At 39.6% G+C, this 20,631-nt stretch overlaps 2 protein-coding genes across 8 annotated transcripts in view; one reads left to right on the forward strand and one right to left on the reverse strand.

Annotated features, from left to right (window-relative positions):
- The window catches only part of clec16a (C-type lectin domain containing 16A), a 53,972-nt gene extending 37,546 nt beyond the window's left edge, over positions 1-16,426 (reverse strand). For 3 of the 7 annotated variants that reach the window (XM_069181039.1, XM_069181041.1, XM_069181042.1), the window contains exons 1-10: positions 16,153-16,426; positions 15,290-15,418; positions 13,791-13,924; positions 13,467-13,615; positions 11,787-11,892; positions 9,382-9,505; positions 8,000-8,174; positions 7,765-7,839; positions 6,588-6,638; positions 6,089-6,202 (exon numbers count right to left, since the gene is read on the reverse strand). In XM_069181039.1, coding sequence (XP_069037140.1) covers positions 6,089-6,202; positions 6,588-6,638; positions 7,765-7,839; positions 8,000-8,174; positions 9,382-9,505; positions 11,787-11,892; positions 13,467-13,615; positions 13,791-13,924; positions 15,290-15,418; positions 16,153-16,229 — 1,134 coding nt within the window. In that variant the 5' untranslated portion in view covers positions 16,230-16,426. Of the gene's footprint in view, positions 1-6,088; positions 6,203-6,587; positions 6,639-7,764; positions 7,840-7,999; positions 8,175-9,381; positions 9,506-10,185; positions 11,754-11,786; positions 11,893-13,466; positions 13,616-13,790; positions 13,925-15,289; positions 15,419-16,152 lie in introns of those variants that run through there. The other 4 variants (XM_015360417.2, XM_069181040.1, XM_015360420.2 and 1 more) reach the window with 4 other exon arrangements.
- Positions 16,427-16,635: 209 nt separating this feature from the next.
- On the forward strand, positions 16,636-19,778 carry dexi (Dexi homolog (mouse)). The gene is made up of 2 exons (XM_015360083.2): positions 16,636-17,691; positions 18,436-19,778. The coding sequence occupies exon 1, from the start codon at positions 17,250-17,252 to the stop codon at positions 17,517-17,519; it is 270 nt and encodes an 89-aa protein (XP_015215569.1). The 5' UTR covers positions 16,636-17,249; the 3' UTR covers positions 17,520-17,691; positions 18,436-19,778.
- The last annotated feature ends 853 nt before the right edge of the window (positions 19,779-20,631 follow it).

Genomic DNA, 20,631 nt, shown 5'->3' on the forward strand with positions numbered 1-20,631 from the left:
AACCATGCAATGCCTACAATTAAATCCATGCCCCTGTTTCGTCTCCTCCTATATTCAGAGAAATGGGCAATTGCGGTCAAGACAGATATGGACCACCTGCCCACTCCACTTTCTTGAAAAACAAAATGCTTAGCTTTAGCACTTAAGTGGGAAAGAGGGGAAATTAACAAATATCTTAAGCCCAAAATAACTTTGCTATACATACAGGCATATATTTATCACCACCACAGCTAATTATCTGGTTACTAGTCACGCCTCCTGCAGCCTCCCATACAGTAAGTCTATCTAGAAGCAGCGAGACCACAAAACATTTTTTAAAAAAAGAAAGGAAACTGTTGAAGAAAAGCATTCAAACAAATGATTTATTCCCTTTCTGGAATCGGGAATGAAAGTTCTGTACAAACCCTGGACACAATGGAGACTTTTCACTGTCAGCAGACCTGCTCCTCAGGATCATTAGAAGCAGAATTCACAATCAGATTAATTCTGATGGATCGGGGTATAATATAATTCAGGTGGATCAGGAAGCAAGAGCAAGCTCAGCTGAAATATTACAACAAAACCGAGGAGCAAAATATGCATCATTCTGATTTCTACTCCCATGACTAAAAACATTTACAGCACAAACGACTTAGACCTGCTACATTCTCATAAATTAAGAATGACTGAGAAACTAGAGTTCAGCAAAGACTAAATGAAAAACATTCATTTTTCTACATAAAATAACCTAACATCTTGCACGCTCATGTCAGCTTGCACTAATTCTGTCACCTCAACCAGAATATACCTGATGATATAGCGTTTGCTTTGATATCAGAGAAGAGCTATCTGGTTTAAGTGTGTGTGCACTCTGCTGGTAAAACACAGCGACATCCGCAAGCTTCTCAGCTGTTACGGGAAAGAGAAAGTAGGTTAAAAGACTGACAAACCCGCTGCAGGTATTATTATACCACATCTGCACTTGACAGGAAACAACTGCCAATCCCCTGCCTTTCTGGAAGGAAATGGAAACCATAGTTTAGCCAGAGTTAAATAAAACTCCCTGCTTGCACACGTACAACAAGAGGAAGAATCCTTAAAATAAAAAAAAATGATAGGACACAAGCAGCAATGTACTGAATACGGGGGTCAACAGCTCTTCAGCTAATGTGTCTTTGCAAGGCAGCAATGTTAAAAGTTTGTCAAAGTGGAAATCTGGTGCACAACAAAAGTCAAAAATAAACTAGCAAAGCACACTATGACGTTTTATAAGAAATGTGTCCTCTAAAACATCTCCATAATATCAAAAGGCTTGCCTCCTGAGCCACAGAAGATCCTCTCCTTTTAGATACAAGGATAGACACTTTTACTATCACATCACTCCCTACAGTACCTGCCTTTATCTTTATTTAAAGGAATACATTTTCTACATTTAATTATTCTACATTTTCATTTGCACCCAATTATTCTACACTTTCAACATTTCAGATATTGTCCGATTACATGGTAAAAAGAGCATTTCATTCCATAAACTCCACTCATTGGGGAAAATTAGTATTAATACTTGAAAAAACTCAACATGGAGGAAAGCTCCCACTTTGACTTTCAGTTCCTCTTATAAGAAGTAAAGGAAAACTGTAATGATCATAAGTGTAAACAGCTTGAACGCAATGAACTCGGAAAGGATAGGAGCTGGAAACACAGCATCAGCTTGATTCCACGAAAAAGCCATTTTCAAGCACAACGTGTTCTCCTTTCAGCAAAAAGCTAGGCCTTACTACAGTGTAGTAATCGCCGCATGTATCACTAGCACTCAAGATATATTCTTACGTCTGCATTCCTTTCTGGTCTGGTTTGATTTTTCTTTGGCATCTGTAACTCATTATGAACTGGAATTCTGTCATTATCAACTACTATAATTTCAAACAAAAGTGTTTCAGAGAACAATTCTGCACGTTGCTACATGAAATATGTGCGCCAGTACTGATGAAATAAAGCCCAGATGTTGACAAAACACGTTGAAGGCTTTAAAAAAATCGTGTACGTCCACATATACCTTCCTTGACGGGCCACCTGAACTACATCCTTATGATAAACAAAATGGAAACACCAATGTAAATTAACTTAATACAATCTACCAGCGTCTCTAATTCTACAACAGGGATACAGAACCATTCTTCCATGAGGTCAATCAACCCCTGTCTGTCTAAACATACACAACGTGGTCTCAGATGTCATTCCAGAATATCTCATAAATGCTTGATTGGATTCAGACCTTGAGACTGAAATGGCCATAAAATATGGATAACATCAGTGTGTTTTGCCCCGTGGTTTAACGAACCACTTACTCTTGTGGATGGAAACACTATCCTATCAGAGAACTCCACAGAGAGAAATACCCTAGTCGGATTGGTATCAGATGTGATGCCATTATCAGGTGTGATGAGTGATTTGTGCACTGTGCTCTGTGGATGGGGCCATTACACCTCCGGGCATGAAAGACATGCTGTAACAAAGGGTGAAGAACTCAATACCATTAAGCTGAACTGGCATGGCCTTCTAAGGAAATGAGTGCACCCTGTCTATGCCAGGAAAAATGCTTTCCACAACATTTTGGGACCACCAGAACTCTTCACTGTTGGCACTCGGAGGCCAGCAGAGTTCTTTAGGTTGGCACGCTTGCCATTGCCTGCTTGTCGAGAACGTGGTGAAGGAAGATTCATCTGAACGTACCACGTCTTTCCACTGCTTGGTGGCCAAGTGCTTCTGCTCTTCGCACCACTGGACTCACAAATGTGCACTGCTACTGTAGGTATGATGAGCAGTTTGTGCACTGCAACCTGGCTATGGTGTTCTGCACCATGGAGCTCTCTTTTGAGAACTTTGCCGTCAGCTGATCAGCAGTTGCTCGCCTGTCTGGCTTTGCAATTTGAAATAAACGGATATCATTATCCTTTTTGCAGTTCCAGCCACTGTTGCCTTGTGCTGCTGATGTCCTCTCCTTAAGAGTTCCCAATGACATCATCTTGGACACTGTTGCTTATGAAGCATCACAAGTTGAGATGTCTGCGGTACTGAACCTCTTAACAATAGTTATCATAGTTATCCACTAACTACATATTTCCCCACCCCTACCGAGTACTGGTGTTTCACTGAAGAAGACAGAAAAAAAGCAAACAAAAAGGATTCAACTGAAGTACCGATCAAAAGGAAATGAAAAAAAGGAAACGAACCTATACCTAGAATCAAACTACATATAATTGGACTAAGAAGCAGAACTTCTGTAGGAGCAGCTGCAATAGAAAAAGGAAGAAAGCCTGTTTCACGCCATACCATACACAGCTGAGCTCGGCATTTACAATAAGCAGAGGGGATACAGTTTCTCAGAAACACATTGCCACGTGCTTCTACTTTAATTAGCAACCCTGACTACAAACACCTTCATCTTGCGTTCAAACAAAGAGAACACAGATACCGTGTTGGTCAAATCAATGCACCACGCAGAAGAGCATATCTGTATACTTTAGAATAACATGTTGCAGTGATAAATCACTGAAAACATACAAGAACCCAGTGACATCCTTGTTAGAGATACATCTGCCCAAGGAGAAGAGTCAATTTCATACATGTGTGGTCACTAATAAACATGACTCCTGCAATCTAAGACAAGTTCTCAAAGTCTCACAAATAACGTGAAGAAGTTCTTCTATCACAGAACAATTCTTTCGCAACTTTCTTACTGGAAATCTGGTGAGAGAGGTTATGATGACACTGAAAAAGTGAAAAGGCAGGAAAGCTGTTATTTTCACCTGCAAAATAATTGTACATTCCAGTAGGGGGCAGTAAAGTTTAGTGTCCCATTTCAATCTCAAATCCATGTTTTAAAGTTTGTGTTAATTCGGATTTAAAGTAATTTAGGGAATAGGTCTAACAAAATAAAAATCAACTGCCTGCTGAAAAAAAAAACAAGAAAAACAAAGAAACATGTCTATAACAACCAACCCACAGCTTTCACAAACTCCCACATACTGTACTGAGTCCTTCACACTGTCTGGGCTGATTGTCACTTCAAAGAAGTATTTGTCTAAACGCAACTGCTCACATCACCAGTGAAAATGTCAGAAAACACACAGCTTGAAAAATTAAACTGATTTAAATAAATACATTTCTAACTCTTTTAGATGTCTTATTGGTAAAAAAAAACATTCTAAGGTAAATAAAGTGCCTTTGTCTGAATTTGTAGAAAAAAAGATGAAAAAAAGACTAAAATAAAAGTTCAGGGAAGTCATTCAAAATCTGACAGCCCTTAAGAACAGGTCTCTTGTGCAGCCTGTTGGTTCTGTTGCTTAACAGAGTACTGACAGAACAACAAGAGGGCTAGCAGTGACCTGTAGCCTATATGCACAATGAAGGAGAGAGAGAACTTTCTCGTTAGTAAATCGTCACACTTGAGTATCACCGAGCCAGGCTCCCTCCTATAAACCCACAGCACTCACACATTTCCAAACTTTACACTTTAGTCTTTAGTGACACCTAGCCTTCTTAGGGGAAATACAGACTAATGATGAGGGATATTTTCCCCTATAAAACTCAATTTAGAATCCAGTCTGATTTCTGCAATGCTACAAGCAAAAGGAGCTTCACAAAGCGCTTGAAACCACTTAAGTATTTTGAATTAATTAATTTAACATTTCAATAGTGATTCATTCTCTCAAGAAAAATAACTACTACTAAAAACAATAATAATGAAAATGTTTTAAAATATTTTACTAACAAACATTAATCTGTCAATATGAACTAAAACTTTTCCTATGAATCCATTTAAGCTAATGAAAAGGAGAAAAAAAACAGTAAGTTAATATAGTTAGGTTGGCCTGAACTCTTTTCTAAAACTGTTTCAGATGATTCTCTAGTTATGTACTAAAGGGGGGCTTTGTTCTAGTGTTGATCTGTCTGTCCACATCTTGTGGAGAACTCATGCATGCAAAATGATCTCTAATAATCATTTTACAGAAGCCTGTCTATGTTCATACATCAAATTCTTAATCAAATTTGCCGTGGTGTGATTGTGTGCACGTCTGTGCATGTCCTGCGATGAACTGGCATCCTGTCCCGGGAGTATCCGGCCTTGCACCCATTGTTTCCCAGGAAATGCTCCGGGCCATCGTGACTCTGAATTCGATAAGCTGTTCTTGATCTCCATTTGAATATGTAATTTGCAGACATAGAAGCAATCAAAATACATTTGTGTCATTGCTGTCATGAAGATGTCTGGAAAACCCATTGTAAGCTATCTAAAGAAATATTCGCAAAAAGGGTCCGTAAAAAAAAAAATCAATGGTAAGCATATAGTAGAAAAGATTTGATTTCAATGCTGTTAACAGCTGCCTTCTGCAGAATTAAGTATAATTAAAGTGCATTATCTCCCAATTTATTTTTGAGTTGTACAATTGAAAGATAACTAGAATCGAACACAAAATACAGTTATTTGTTTATTGTTTCGTTTATTTCTGGTCACTACCGTTTCCAATACTTTGTATATAAGCGTATACTGTATACTCCACTGCCTAATAATTGAGATTGAATTAAACTCATAGTTGACTCCATATATAGTGGGTCAAACAATAATAAGATTAACTAATAGGTTTATTCCATGCTGAAAAAAGAAGAAAGAAAACAACATTTCGGCCGTGGAGCCTTCTTCAGGTGTGAGCTCAAACGTTGAAAACGTATTTTCTTTCTTTTTTTTTTCCCAGCACGGAATAAACCTATTACTTGTTCCTTTGCAGCCTACGCATGCTGACGCAGCTACCCACCTGAAATAATGAGATTACATTTTTTCATTTTGAATTGCATTTGCATCATCAAAATAATGTTACAAAGTACAACAAATTGACATCCTTGAACACAAATCACATATAATCCACAGAACATGACTGCTTGCATTTAAACAGCAGTAACTTGCTGACCAGTCAGTAGCTGATTAGAACCCACACATTTTACGTCAACTGAGTTGCATTCGGAAAATACCTTCAGCCATTAAGAAAAGCTCATTTAATTTGGAAAGCTTTATTAGAGAAGAGAGAATTGTGGGGATCCAGTTACTCACACAGCTCTTTTGCGCAGCTTGCTCTGCTTGGACCGAGAACACTGACAGATCACCGTTCAGAATGACATCAGCCAAGGAACTGACCAATGGTTGGTAGTGTATTATAAGAAACACCTACAAGACAAATAAGTAGCATTTTCTTGTGTCTATCCATATTTACAAAAATATAGAGAGAATATAAAATATTAAAGTTAGTCATGTTACTTTAATACTATATTTAGATTATATTATGGGCATCATGAGAACTGGACCAATTTAGCTAGGCCCATAATTTAAGTGTACTTAAAACACAGGCATTCCCATGGCTATGCACTAGTTCCAGTTGTATAACAGCTATGAACAGAGGCTTATTTATATTAAAGCTGAGACCTGCACGGGCATGAAAGGAGTAAATATAGGGTTTTCACTTAATTACATTTCAGACAGGTAAACATAATTGTGGGTAGATCTATAAAGACAGTGACTTTCACGAACAAGAATAATGAAAATTTCAAAGTACCTGTGACAGGAGGTACAGAGACACCTGGGGGCTTATCTTTCGATCTTCTGACTGAAAGACAAGATGAACTGAAGTCATTTTACACGTCTTTTTTTCCTTCTTCCTCACTACACGTCGTGCGAGCTAAGCTTTAGCGCAAAAACACTGACAGCACAGTGGACTGTAATGACCAAGCTTAACACCAGGAATAACGTTTGGGATGCCTCCCCGGCTCAAACAGAAACCCACTTATGCTGCACTACAAGGTCTTAACAGCTGCTTTTTTGCATTGCTATTGCCAAGTTGCCATATGCTGTGGTTCATAAAAGTACCTGTCTAAAAAAAAAAATATTTTCATGCTGGTGGAAAGCTGAACAAAATCAGAAACATCTGTAGCCACATACAAATACTGGCAAAGCATGCACCACTGAAGACAGTACGCTTTCAATACAATAAAAGGAAATATGTGCAACTGAGCTTCAAATGCCTAGTATTGTACATAAAGACCCTTAATGATATCTATACTTTCTTACATTACTGGTTCAAAGTTAAAAAATTGAGTGGTCGATCCCAACACTACTAAAAGAACAACATTGACAAACTATTGAAGATATTTTAAAACAATTTATACCCCGGTATTTTTAAAATAATCTAAATAACGAATCAACAGACTTAACAAGGATTCCAAGGAAAGCCTGTAAAACAATTTGGCAACACAAAAGTGACTGGCATATTTGTGTCCATGAGATTCACAAAATAATTTTAACCCCCCAGAATTCTGAAACGAATAAATCAAGAGTAAATTGATTGCAATAAAAAATTCTGGTTTTTCAGCTATTGACAGACGACTCCCGTTATATATAGAAAAGCGAATATCATGAGCTGTGGTGTACATTCAATTTAATATCAACATCAAATCTTAAATGTGATGTAAGTCAATAAACGCAAACGGGTCATATTTGCAACACGTATTGCAATTTTATTTCTGCACCTCTGCACACACTGAAATCTTTCTGAATACCGAATTACTGCACTGTATTAAATAAGACTAAAGACTAGACGTTCAGAAAGGTCCTGGGGTATAAAGTTTTAAAAATAATATATAAAAGCAGCTACAAGTAATTGATGTGTTGGGAGAAGAACATAGCACCAAACAATGAAACCAACAAAGCAAGTGTGAAATAATGCCAGCATTCACCTGTGAGAGCTGTTTTGTTGAGAGATGAAGAAAAGGACAGGGGGCGTGTCTGGATACCAATGGGAGAGGCTTGGCCTAGACACCATGAGATGATCACACAATAATATTACATTTCTGTCACGTCTCTGCTACCCAGAGACTGTGGAACACAGGCAGTATACCCAACTTTTCTCGTAAATGAAACACATCAAACAAGATCAAAGTGCCTTGCACGCAAAGAGACCATGTCGCCTACCTGCTCGTGATTAACCAGCGAGTAGACGTACAGAGGCAGGAAAAGTCTGTTGAGCAGGTGGTCTGTCAACACGTCGTTCAGGAACTCGCAGTTTATGATCAAGATGTCATTAAGATAGTGTAGGTGGTCCAGGTGCTCCGCTACAAGGTCACTGAGCTTTCCTCTATTCCTGTGCCTGAGGACAAAAATAGTCATTTGGAACTGTCCAGCAAACAGGCAATTTGCAATATAAATTACATATATAAGCAAACATACATTCAGGAATATAAATCTGCACATGTACTGAAGGATAGACATAATCACAATGCTTCAGCAGCTGCCAGCCTGCTCTTCAGATTTGGCCTATAGACACAGGTCTTTAAAACACACTGCAGTGAAACAAAACTCAAAAATTCCCTGTGCATTTCTGGCAGACTGAACAACTAACCAATAAAATAAGGCTAACAAAATCACCTTCCCCATTCAGTTTCTTGCCCTGCATCTTCACTGATAAATAAATCACCCATTAAGAACAAAGTATTACGCTTTGCTTTCAAAGTATTCTTTTATAACATATCAATCCATTGCCCAAATTTGAAAAGGGAACAGAAATCATTTCAGTGGTAACACTGACATCTAGTGGGCATCATGAAAATCCTCGGTTCCCACTCTAAAGAGATATATGAGCAAATATTGCCTTTAGTAGCAACAAAAAGAGATAATTAATAATAATAATTGCTTACACTTGTATAGCGCTTTTCTGGACACTCCACTCCAAGTGCTTTACAGGTAATGGGGACTCCCCTCCACCACCACCAATGTGCAGCCCCACCTGGATGATGCGGCGGCAGCCATAGCGCGCCAGAACGCTAACCACAGAGCAGAGTGATGATGCCAGTTCATAGATGGGGATTATTAGGAGGCCATGATTGATAAAGGCCGATGGGAAATTTGGCCAGGATGCCGAGGTACACCCCTACTCTTTTCGAGAAACGCCCTGGGATTTTTAATGACCACAGAGAGTCAGGACCTCGGTTTTATGTCTCATCTGAAGGACGGCGCCTGTTTACAGTACAGTATCCCCGTCACTACACTGGGGACATTAGGACCCACACAGATCACTAACTGGCCCCATTAACGCCTCTTCCAGCAACAACCTTAGTTTTTCCCAGGAGGTCTCCCAGCCAGGTACTGACCAGGCTCACACCTGCTTAGCGTCAGTGGGTTGCCAGTTGTGAGTTGCAGGGTGATATGGCTGCTGGCTAGAGGTGACACCCAAAACTGCACTTATGCTGTTCTTATCAGTCCAACAGTACAATCTGGAGTTTTGAGAGATTATATGAAGAGGACAAAGGTTATAAATGAAAGGAAGCCACTGGGCCCATCTAGGTTTATTTTCTTACTCTTCATCGGTCTGCACACACTTGTCCAGCTCGATCACATGGCTGCCAATGAACCACACCAGGTTGGAGAAGTAGGGGACCGCGGTCTTGTCTCGGATGTAGTGAAGCATGTGCTGATTATCCACTGGGCAGAGGAACAATAATCCAGTTACACACAGCGTCTTTAACCAGTCCACAACGAGCACAGATTGCAGCAAACAGAGATTTAGGGCTTGATTAAGAAAACTAAAAATCTGCTCGAGTTTGCCACAAGGACTCGGTAATGACACTAGCTAAATCTACGGGTGTTTTTCAGGAATTTAGGGGACGTTCTATTCTGCAATCACTAAACCTCATGCTGGGTTGCACGAAAATGACGAGATATAAACATGAGGCTGGACACATCAAACTACAAAGCGGACGCTGGCAGGCTGGAAACAGGATCAGTGTATCCAGTGGCAGGCAGAGACTTAGCTCCGTAAGAGCTCATATACAACCAGAAGGGGAACCTTCGTGTGTCTAGGATTTACAGTTCCTCTCCACACCAAGGGATCTCTAATATCAAGCACCAGATATACAGGTGCTTCAAAAATATCTAACACTGCTCAAAGAGAACAGAAAGACTTTTTGATCTTTAGAAGTACCGAAGGCTTTGGCCCATATTGTGCCGAACTTACTCGGCTCTGAAGAAAATGGCATTTCTTATGCTTGTCGTGCTCTAAACGGTATCTGATTTGACATATTAAATACTGCATCAACAAAAAAAGGCATGCAGCACAGAAAACAACAAAAAATGTCGAAGAGTTCCAAGTTTGGCCAACTTACATGACACTGGATTAAGGCACACGGGAATCACCGTTGAGAGAGGAACAAGAACAGATACTGAGTTAATAGGATTAGGGACTGAGCCACTGAAGCATCTTCCTATTGGGGTGCTATCCTTACTAAGGGCAGAGAGAAAAGAGCCAGAGGCAGCTGGAACAAGAAATCAGCCAACACACATTAAAGGACGAAGCGTCTTCAGGGTTAATGACAACCTGCACTGTTCCGGATGTATTTCACTCCGTTACTTATACGCCCCTCCAGCTCACACTGGACACATGAAATTTCTCAATTTTCCCAATGCACTTCATTGATTAAGTATGCAAATGTGCACGATACCAGCAGGTCCTGACGTTGACACTGTATCACACTTTGATTAAAGCTGTGTTTTGGGGGTGGGCCACTTTCGAAAACAAGATCTTTACCACATTTAAAAATGTAAGGCCCATACTAAAAAAAAACAACTAAGGTTCTGCTATTTAAGATGAATTTTTAAAACCCCAAATCATTGACAGAATGAAAAGACTGAGACTGCTGGAAGATTGCATATGCTTAGCTACTATGAAACTAATCAGCACTTCTGCCTAGAGACATATCTCATTACATTATATATATAAATTGTAACTATTACAGATCACAGCTCAACTGTCCAGAATAGAATATTGGAATATGTCTAGCTTTGGTAAATGACAAACATTTTGTGAAATAAGATAAAGGCACATAAAACACAACAAAGGTTTATACAACAGTAAAAAAAGGGACACATCCCAGTGCTGAATACCACTCTCACATTTTCATTGTTATGATTAGTAATGACATGGAAAACAGGTACAGTGTAACAACAGAACGTACTGTCACCCAATTTTTTAAAACATTTTCTGGCATTTTATGAATGAAATCTTTGAGTATTCTGGCATTTAAAGTACAAGACATCACTGACACAGTCTCTGTAATTTTTTTTTCAATTAAGGCTAAGCTAGGCTAAAAAGATGCACTTATCTATTTATATTCTGCTCAGTATCTAAAGTCAAATAACGCACTATTATTTGCCTGTGAAAATGACTTAAACCAGAAGAGCTGACCCTAATACCTTCCTGTCTTACTCAATAACTATGTGATAGAGAACAAATCTGCTTGTGAATGTTTGCATGAAATGGTATCATGTTAGTCAATAGAATTATGTTAGTTGTGTACTGACAGTGTTACACTGTAACTCACACAACATGCATTACTTGTTCTTTTTTTACCACATCATGAAGTTGATTAAACAACACAGGTGTTTTTCTAGAAAATGGTAAACCGACAATAAAACATTAGATATCGCTCCCTTCCCTCGACAGGCAATGGGGTGGACTGCTATCCTGGGCATCCCAATTCAGCCAAGTCGTTTTTTTTCATCACTTTACCCCCCCTCGGGAAATATTAAAAAAAACCGAGTGAAACCCTGTAAAATGAGAATGGATTACCTCTTTATCACTGAGGCACAAGGGCTCACACACCAGTTTGAGAGCTTCAAAAAGAAGAGAAAGGAAGAAGAGGAGGAGGAGAAAGCAGCAGCAGGTGGAGGGCATTCAAAAATTAGCATTTGAGGGTCCTGGACTCACCTTTGTACACGTTAAGGGTGATTGTCCTGACAGCAATTCTCACCATGCTCTCTGGGTGGTTGAAAAATTTAATGGCCTCCGTGTACAGGGCAAAATCATTAGTGTGCTGGAAGTATGGGAGACAGAGACTGGGGATAAACAAGCACACACTGGACAGCAAGAAAAACTCAGAAAGAAATGTGCCGCAGGCTAGATTTGCTGTCCTCAACATTCCCACTACAAAAAAAAAACTCTTACTATTACAACTTTAAAACCCCTCCACCCTCAGACTAAATTGTACCCTTGAAGTTTTTCCATTTTGGAAGCGTTTTGGACTTATTAATGCACATGTAGACCTCCTGTGATTTTATTAACTGCATGCGGCGGCTCCCTTACATGCAAAGCTGCACCGAAACATTACTGTATATCGCGGGGAATTGTGTCAAAGCTTGTAAAATGAAAGTTCCTTTGTGCAAGGCGCCATCTAGGCAGCTTTTAATGGTACTGCAACTGAAACCACAAACACTTCTCCTTCAGCTAAGGCACAGTATAGCTCCTAACACTTCAGCAATGCATCACCACAATGAATTGAGCATGAGGTTAAACAGTATTAATATTATATCACTGTGCATACGATATAATCCAGCTTCAATCATCAGAAAGATTACAAGGAAAATGAGTCTTATTGGGCATGCAAAGCAATTCAGAATTTTACAGCAACTCTACAGCTGGAAAGACGTACAATTCTCACACTTATAGGTTCACCTGACATTAAGGAAATGCTGGTTGCATCCAAAAGGCGAAGCAAATAGGACCATGCATGAAGGGTTCTGCCCTTCCAGAAACTGGAAAACCGCTGTTAGGTACGGTAATAGAACAAGCAGGTTCCCTCTTTGAGCACTTCAAAAGGAGTCCGCAGCCTGCAGCACACATCTCTTTTCGAGTAAAACTTGCATCCAGTTTCTCTTTATTCCCAGCATCACTAGCAGCTGCCGGTGGTGCCACAGGATAAAGACCAATATCTAAGTGCAGCCATTTACAGTACACCAATAACTTCACCCGATACACAGGCACCGGCAGCAGCTCAGTTAGTCAGACAGCCAAGGAGCAAAAACAAACACTTCAGTTATGGCAACACTGTCCTGTGCAGAAAGCCTTGGCCAGCTCAACTCAGCACAGGAAAACCTGTAGAGTCTACATGCACAAAAAAAAAAGGTCAAGGTGACAACGCATGAATGCAAAAAGTCAGCCAAATGCTCTCCCTGCTTTGTGTGCATTATAACACGATTCACCACCAACAATAAACGTTTTCACGTGAATATTACCAGCTTAAGTGTTTTCTTAATGTCTTAATCTGATGTCTTTACAGTACAGGAACAAGTAACCAGTATCCCCCCCGTCGGCAGTTCAACAGTTCTAATAGCCTTGTGTTTGAATATCAGTGGCATAAACTGTATCCACTTCCACTCCAATTTAGATTTTATCCTCAGCCAAAACTTTAGTTTAGTAAAGCCCCACAAACTGGAATCCTAAACAGGACATAAACTACAAATATTTTCATTACTGAAATTACTGATTTCATTACATCTTATTACTAAGTTAGCATTACTTAACTTTAGAATGAGCTTTTTTTCCCTCCTTGCATTTTCAGTCTCTCCCAGTGATGGTGTTTCATTGCAGTTACCCTGCTTGGCCTCTTACCTCATTATAGAAGAAGTGCACGGTGTGGTTATTGAGTTTCAGGGACAGGGTCTTCAAGAAGGAGATATAATAAGCCATAATCTCCTCATCAGAAAAATCAAACTTATGGACAATAATGGAGTTGACATGGTTGTTGGACAAGAGGTAATCTAAACAGAAAAATATACAAAAAGCATACACACCAAAAGTTACATCATGCATTCACAAGAAAGAGTCTAAAATGTTTAAACACTGCTGACAATAGATAGTTGAGAATTTCCCATTTATGGAAGCTTTTTTATACTCCGCCATATCAGGGAAGATTTATTTTTAAGCCATACTTACAAAGAGACGTCTCGTGGCTTATATTTTCAAAAAGTATATTCAGTGTCTGAAGGAGCTGAACACACACATAACGGCCAGACTTCTGTCGGAGGATATTCAGAAAGAAGGCAAACATATTCTTCTCCAAAAAGAAACTGAAAAAGAAAAATATAATCAAAACGGAGGATATGAAATTGTGACAAAGAGAAAGTTTAACTAGTTGCAAATAGATTTTTTTCCTTGAAGAAATGTGAAAATAATACCATTGAATGTAATGACACTCACAATATGCTGTATACAATAAACAGTTATGACAACCAATAAGCTCATACACTACAATAGGATGAAAAGCACAAAAGAGGTTGTAAATTCACAGAAGTTGCAATTTTAAAATTGAGTATTAGAAGAATATTTTGAGGGGTTTTGGTGGAAAACAAAGCAAATCTGAAACAAAAGGCACAGATCTCACTAAAATACAACAACAACATGCAAATCTAACAAAATCCAACTTGAAAGTGTCAGAAAAAGACAAAATTATGGAGAACATCACAAAGAATGTGAAAACAATAGGACATTTTTACACAACCTTCAATTGAATTTGCAACACTGAAGGCAACAGGCTTTAAATATTTGCAAACTAGTCTATTTGAAAATGCAAATAAGTTAGATGCTCTTCACTTAGAATATTGTTCCTAAGTTCCCTCCCCGTGTAACATGAAATAGGATTGTGGCTAGTATTTTATAAAATGCTTCTCCACCCACCAAATGAACAAAAGGTTGAAAAAGGTCAATCAAAAACATTTTAAAAATGAAAGAAAGCTTTGAAACGTTTGTAAATCCTCATGCTCACCTATAAGGCTTTACATGGCTTGGCACCTCAATACCTGTCTGAACTTTTATCGCCCTACTCCCCACCTCGCAACCTCCGCTCTTCAAATTCTGCCCTCCTTACTGTCCCCCAAGCCCATCTACATTGTATGGGCGACAGGGCCTTCTCCTGCTATGCCCCCAAGCTCTGGAACTCTTTGCCCAAGGATATTAGAGAGTCACCTTCTCTAAACTCCTTCAAATCCAGACTCAAAACCTTCTTCTTCAGAAAAGCCTTACTGAACTGGTTCCATTCTTCACCCCTCTGCTCTTCTTAATACCACCTTCCACGGTCTCCTCTATTGTTATTGTTGTATTGTTGTAATTATAATTGTGTCCTATCTTGTGAAATCTTCTTATTTATTGTTGTAGTCTTCTTATTTATTGTTATTGTCATCCTGTAAAGCGCTTTGAGAAGCCACCTTTAAAGTCGCTATATAAAATAAAGTTTTTTATTATTATTATTAAACTACCTCCGGCAAACAGAGGGGAAAAAATAACTTTGTAAAATAAAAAAAGATGCAAGTAGACAAGTTTGAGAAAGCACTGTTCCTTTTCTTTTTTCATGTCTAAAAGCTGAAGCTATGCTTCAGCCCATCACTCAGTTTTCTGAGTATAGAAAATAACTTAAGCAGTCTGCTTAGAAAACTTACTCGAACACAGAGCTGTCATTCTGATCTCCCCAGATAAGAATTTCAGTAATAGACCGAATCGTTTCCACAAGCAGGTTCCTGTTGTGATCAGTCACTGTCGTGTTCTTAGTTAGGACATGGTACATATACCTGAGCAAGAGACAGAACAATGTGCAAAAAGATGTAAACAGAAGACTACAGGGAAAGAAAGATTTGCATGGCAGAAAAACAAATGCCTTTAAAATATATAGATATTTTATATTCATTAAATCATCTCGAGGTGCTCTAAATAAAACGGGAAAAGGCATCTATCACTACATGCAAGTGTGTTACTCGGGTTAGTGTTTAGTGACTTAAAGTTATGTTACAAATTTAGCTTTTTTAACTCAATGTTTACTCATACAAATAGACAGATACTAGAAAGTATTCAAAACATAACTTGAAAAGGAGCAACGCTTAAGATAAACAAACATTAACACTATTTACTCGTCACTTTATTCCTCCGCAGGCTGACATTGGATTTTAAAAACACACAGCAGTGTATCGCCTTTCTTACTTAGCAAAATATAAATATTAATCAAATAAGGTAAATAGAGCAGAGCTTTACACAATGTAACCAGAATCAGCATTGGTACTGAGCTTACGTCGGGTAAATATAAGTGTAAATATAAACGTAAACAGCAAGGAATTTGATCAAGTCACCGATAGCTAAGGCGAGGGAAGATCAGCTACAGACACCTGTAACTTGTTTCAGAAATATTAATTACAATAAAATGCACTACGGTTAAATACGGCGATCCCTCCTACAACTTCAAACGAAGCAGCTGGATATTTTAAGGAAAGGAACACTCTATGAACACTCGGAAACTGAAGCTGCCACTTACTTCAGATGATCCAAAGAGTGAATGCTTTTCGATTTTCCCTGACCACCTCCCACCCAGCTTCGAGACCGGCCGAACATCGTCTTGTTGTTAATGTGCGTTATGTGTAGGGTTCTCAAATCAGTCCATAACCACCACTGTCAAAGCAAACGAAGCCAGAAAAAAATAAACAACACATCAACATTCGGAAATAACAGCAAACACTAAACCTCCCCTAACACTTCAGACGAACGACTAAAGAGCTGGAACAGGTACATCCGGGTTGCCCCCACTAAGCACCATGGAATTTGTAGTTTTTGTAAGTGTCGCTGGCGCCTTCACAAAGCGTAGCAGTAGCTTTTCACAAACTACAGCTTCCGGCGGTGCGTCGTCACATGAGGGTGACGTGAAGGTGGTGCTACGTTTAATTGTAAGCGACGCTTGATTTTTCATGAAAATAACAGCAGAGAGGCGGGAGGTCCAAGAATGAAAGCTACATTGGCCAATCAGAAGATTGCATTGAGAGCAACTGACCAATGATAGATTAATCCTGCAGAACTCAGGCTTCCAAAAGTCCCGCAGAGGCAGCGTTGACGATACCATAATAATAGAAATTGATGAAGTCGTCTGAAAAGAGAGATTATTTAATAAACAGTGCAGTTTAACGTCTCTTTTTTAACTCTAAAACGTTTGTAGATTAAAGTAACACAAATCGTAAATGATCCTGTGTGGGGCAGTTTTAATTTGTGATGGTACGTCTGGATGCAGTGGTGTAAAACGGTTTGAAATCGCAGTTTTTGATTGAATCGCCGTTCATTCGGACTTTTAAGAGTGGAAAACCTCGGTGAAACGACAGGGTTCTGCGCTACTGCCAGTGCCATCTGCATCGATTCTGTCCCTTCACCTATGCTTCAACAAGATCAACGCTGCTTTGGGGTCATTCGTTTGTTTTTTTGAAGGGAGTTACTGCGGTGTCGTACTGCAGACAGTGCTATGGACTCTCCAATGACTCCTCCATCTGATGCCTGCAGTGAGCGGTGTAAATCTTTGCCGACCACAGAGGTGGGGCTGCCTTCCTTCTCCGTCAGTGTCTGGCTGTAAGCACGCTCGTTGGCGATTCTATGAGCCTCTCGGTTTATGCTCAGCTAGATTCGGTGGAATCGCTATTTAATGAGCTTCCCTATATGTTTTATCTCGGCCTGTTTTTCGTGAACGTTTTGATCCTGTACTATGCTTTCTTAATGGAGTACATAGTCCTCAATGTTGGGATCGTTTTCCTGCCGGAGGATATGGACCAAGCGCTGGTAGACCTAGGAGTGCTCTCCGACCCGGGTTCAGTTCCTTACGACACCGACACAGAAATGGACGTCTTCGACGGATACCTGGACTGAATTCCGCAAAGGCCCATTTGCAGGGTTTTCGTACTACAGTATTTCCGGCGGAAAAGACTACGGTGTGTATCGATCAGGTGTGCCGGACCCGGAGAGGGTCTTATGTCTCCGAGATCATGGCGCGCAGGAGTCCTGAGATGAGGAGCAGTCATCGAGGACTGAGTCTTAAAGAGTAAGTTGCTTAAACATCGCCTGTCTTAGAAGTCAAGCAAATGCATTTGCTTTTCTTGTTCCAGATACACGTGACGTTGCTGACTATAACAAGACCCAGTGTAGACACTGGATGTAACCATGCTAGTGTTTGTGTTGCTGTGAGTTAGGTGGGAAGTACTCATCCCCTAGGGACGAAAATAACATTGCTCAAGCCTCAAAACGTTCAGCAGCTGCATAATGGATGGCTTGGATATGTCAGGAGAAAATCAAGCTTGTCCAATTGAAGTAAAATACGCTAAGGATGAGCCATTTAGCTTTCAGATATTTGGTTTATCCGTAGAGTGAACACCACAAATTCACTCGTTTGAAAGGTATATTACGTCCAACAGATTCCTTATACTAAATGCTGACCAGTGACCCCAGTTTGTCACCTTAGTGCTCCTAGTTCATGCCCATGTGTATCAAGTTGCTCATATTCCTTTTGATTTGTCCTGTGATTGAGTTGAGATGCAGAACTGAGAACTTTGTCATCAGTGACTCAGCAGAAGTGGTAGAAAATGGATTATTCACCCTCAGAGCTTACATATCCAGATATAACGTATCATGTACCAAATTACTAATTTTGTGTCCTTGTCTTTTGGTTAAATTTGCCACATCATGGGTTTTTTGTGAAGAAGAACATAATCTGATAACCTCAGACCCAAGGGAGTTTTCTTTCTTTTAAGCTAAAGTGATACAATCTGTCTGTTCCCCCTTTCTGCAGGGTCACCATACTCACAGAGACTGGCCCTACCTAAGGAGCTGGACGTGACCTGTCTCCTCGATGCTGTTGCCTTGGATATACGAACTGCTTGGACAGTCTAATTCAGTAGTATCGCACTATGGAACACAAAAGCAATACAGGCAGCCAACGTGACACCGATGCGCTTTATCACCCTTCTGTCTGCAAAGCTGGAGAATTCCAGCCAGTGTTGAACATGCGTATCACCGATTTTTGTGATGCAGTTTGCACCCCCTTCACCATGTTCACGTTATTAATGGCAGCCCAATCGCATACAGTACAGTACATTTATTAAGTCCAAATAAAATCTGAATAAATGTACTGTACTCCGCTGTGGCATAAGGTCAGAAATACTCTTTATGATGGAGTGATGGGATATGAACGTACATTATAGGAAAAAGCAATCAAATGGCTGCTTCATTATATATATATAGCATATTGTTTTCCTTTATTACTGGGTTTAGTATTGATTCTCATGGTCTTTCTGACACAGCATTTTTATCGCATTGGCAGCAGATTTTCATTACATAGGGATTCTGTTTTAATTTCCCCTTTGGGTCTTACCTGCTTAGATTGCACTTTTTCCAGACGTAAAGTGCACACTGGCCAGGTATAATATCTCAGTGCACACCTTTCAGAGTTTTCTGAAACTGTTCTGGGTAAGTCTCTTACAAAATGTGGGGGATGTCGAAGAGAGTTTCGAGGGGGAATGTAAAGTCTTTGGCCTCATGAATTACTGTTGAATTAAAGCTTTGGTGAAGTTGGTACCTAGGAAGCAGAAAATCACTGTAAAAGATAGAACATTATTTCAGGACAGGACTGAAGTACATAAACTAAAAAATAATGACCTTCTCACCGGAAACTCTGTGACGTATCCCACACATCTTGGTGGTATGAACACCAGCATCTTTTGAGCTTTAAATTTGGCAAGTTTTTCACATGGAAAAATAACCAAAGCTGGTTTATAAATCTTGATCTTTATCTGTTGGCATGCAGAATTCTACAGTGTTACAACCATGTAAGTTTCAAAAGCTATGTTAAATACTAAGCTGTCCAATCATGACAAGAAGATATGGTCAAAAACAGTTTTTTTTCGGACATATGGGAGAACACTAAATGCTTATGTTTGAAGAGTTTATTCTATATATAGTTTTCTGCTCTCAAATCTCTCGCTCTCAAAAATGCTCTTACTTTTTTCTCCAGGTATTTTTGTCACTGAACCCTCAAATGGAATAGCACTTTTCTTATAACCTATACGTTGACTGATGTCTCATTTTAAGTCGTTAAATAAATAAAAGATGCTAAATAAAAGATGAATGAACACAGCAAGTGAATTCTTCTAGGATTAATCGTACTCTTGAGTTCTAACAGTTTTTTAATCAAAGATTGCAAAAGGGACAGAACCTTCTGTTTTTTATCCCAAGGCTCTTTCAGTTCATAACAATGATCTTTCTTGATATGGATCTCAAGCAAATTGTGTATTGAGCATGAAAAGAAACTTCTCTTATAACTACAGCAAATTTCTTAGCAGAAAATCTTTTTGTAGCAGCTGCACTGACATTGATAAATTCATTGCGCTGATTAACAGATTTCATTAGGAAGGCTCATCAACACGGGTTTGTCACAGATTATTCATTATTATTCTTATTTTTAATTTATATATTAATAATGATAAATCCTTAAACTTAAATAGCGCTTTACAGGTAATGGGAACTCCCCTCCACCACCACCAGTGAGCAGCCCCACCTGGATGATGTGACGGCAGCCATAGTGCACCAGTCACTCCCCACACACCAGCTCTCAGTGGGGAGGAGAACAGAGTGATGATGCCAATTCATAAATGGGGATTATTAGGAGGCCATGATCAGTAAACGCCAATGGAAAATTCAGTGAGGACACCAGGGTCACACCCCTGCTCTGTTCGTGAAACGCCCAGGTAGTAATGTTAATGACCACTGTGGGAAGCGGCACAGGCTGTACATCTGACACTTAATTGTATTACTTACGACTTCCTGTGGAATTCTGTCCAATCGTTACTGTCCAGAATCTGGACAAGCAAGTGTCCACTCGCTGGTCTCTGAGCCCTAGACCTAGGCACATACTGTCCCAGCTTGTTGCACACGTGTTCAGTTCTGTTCCAGTTTGGGGAAATAGGGCTGCCAGGCCAGAACCTGTTCT

Source organism: Lepisosteus oculatus, chromosome 19 (assembly GCF_040954835.1).
Source record: "Lepisosteus oculatus isolate fLepOcu1 chromosome 19, fLepOcu1.hap2, whole genome shotgun sequence".
NCBI lineage: Eukaryota > Metazoa > Chordata > Actinopteri > Semionotiformes > Lepisosteidae > Lepisosteus > Lepisosteus oculatus.

Coding starts and splice junctions, on each gene's coding strand:
- dexi (XM_015360083.2), top strand. CDS start 17,250: ATGAGCCTCTCGGTTTATGCTCAGCTAGATTCGGTGGAATCGCTATTT.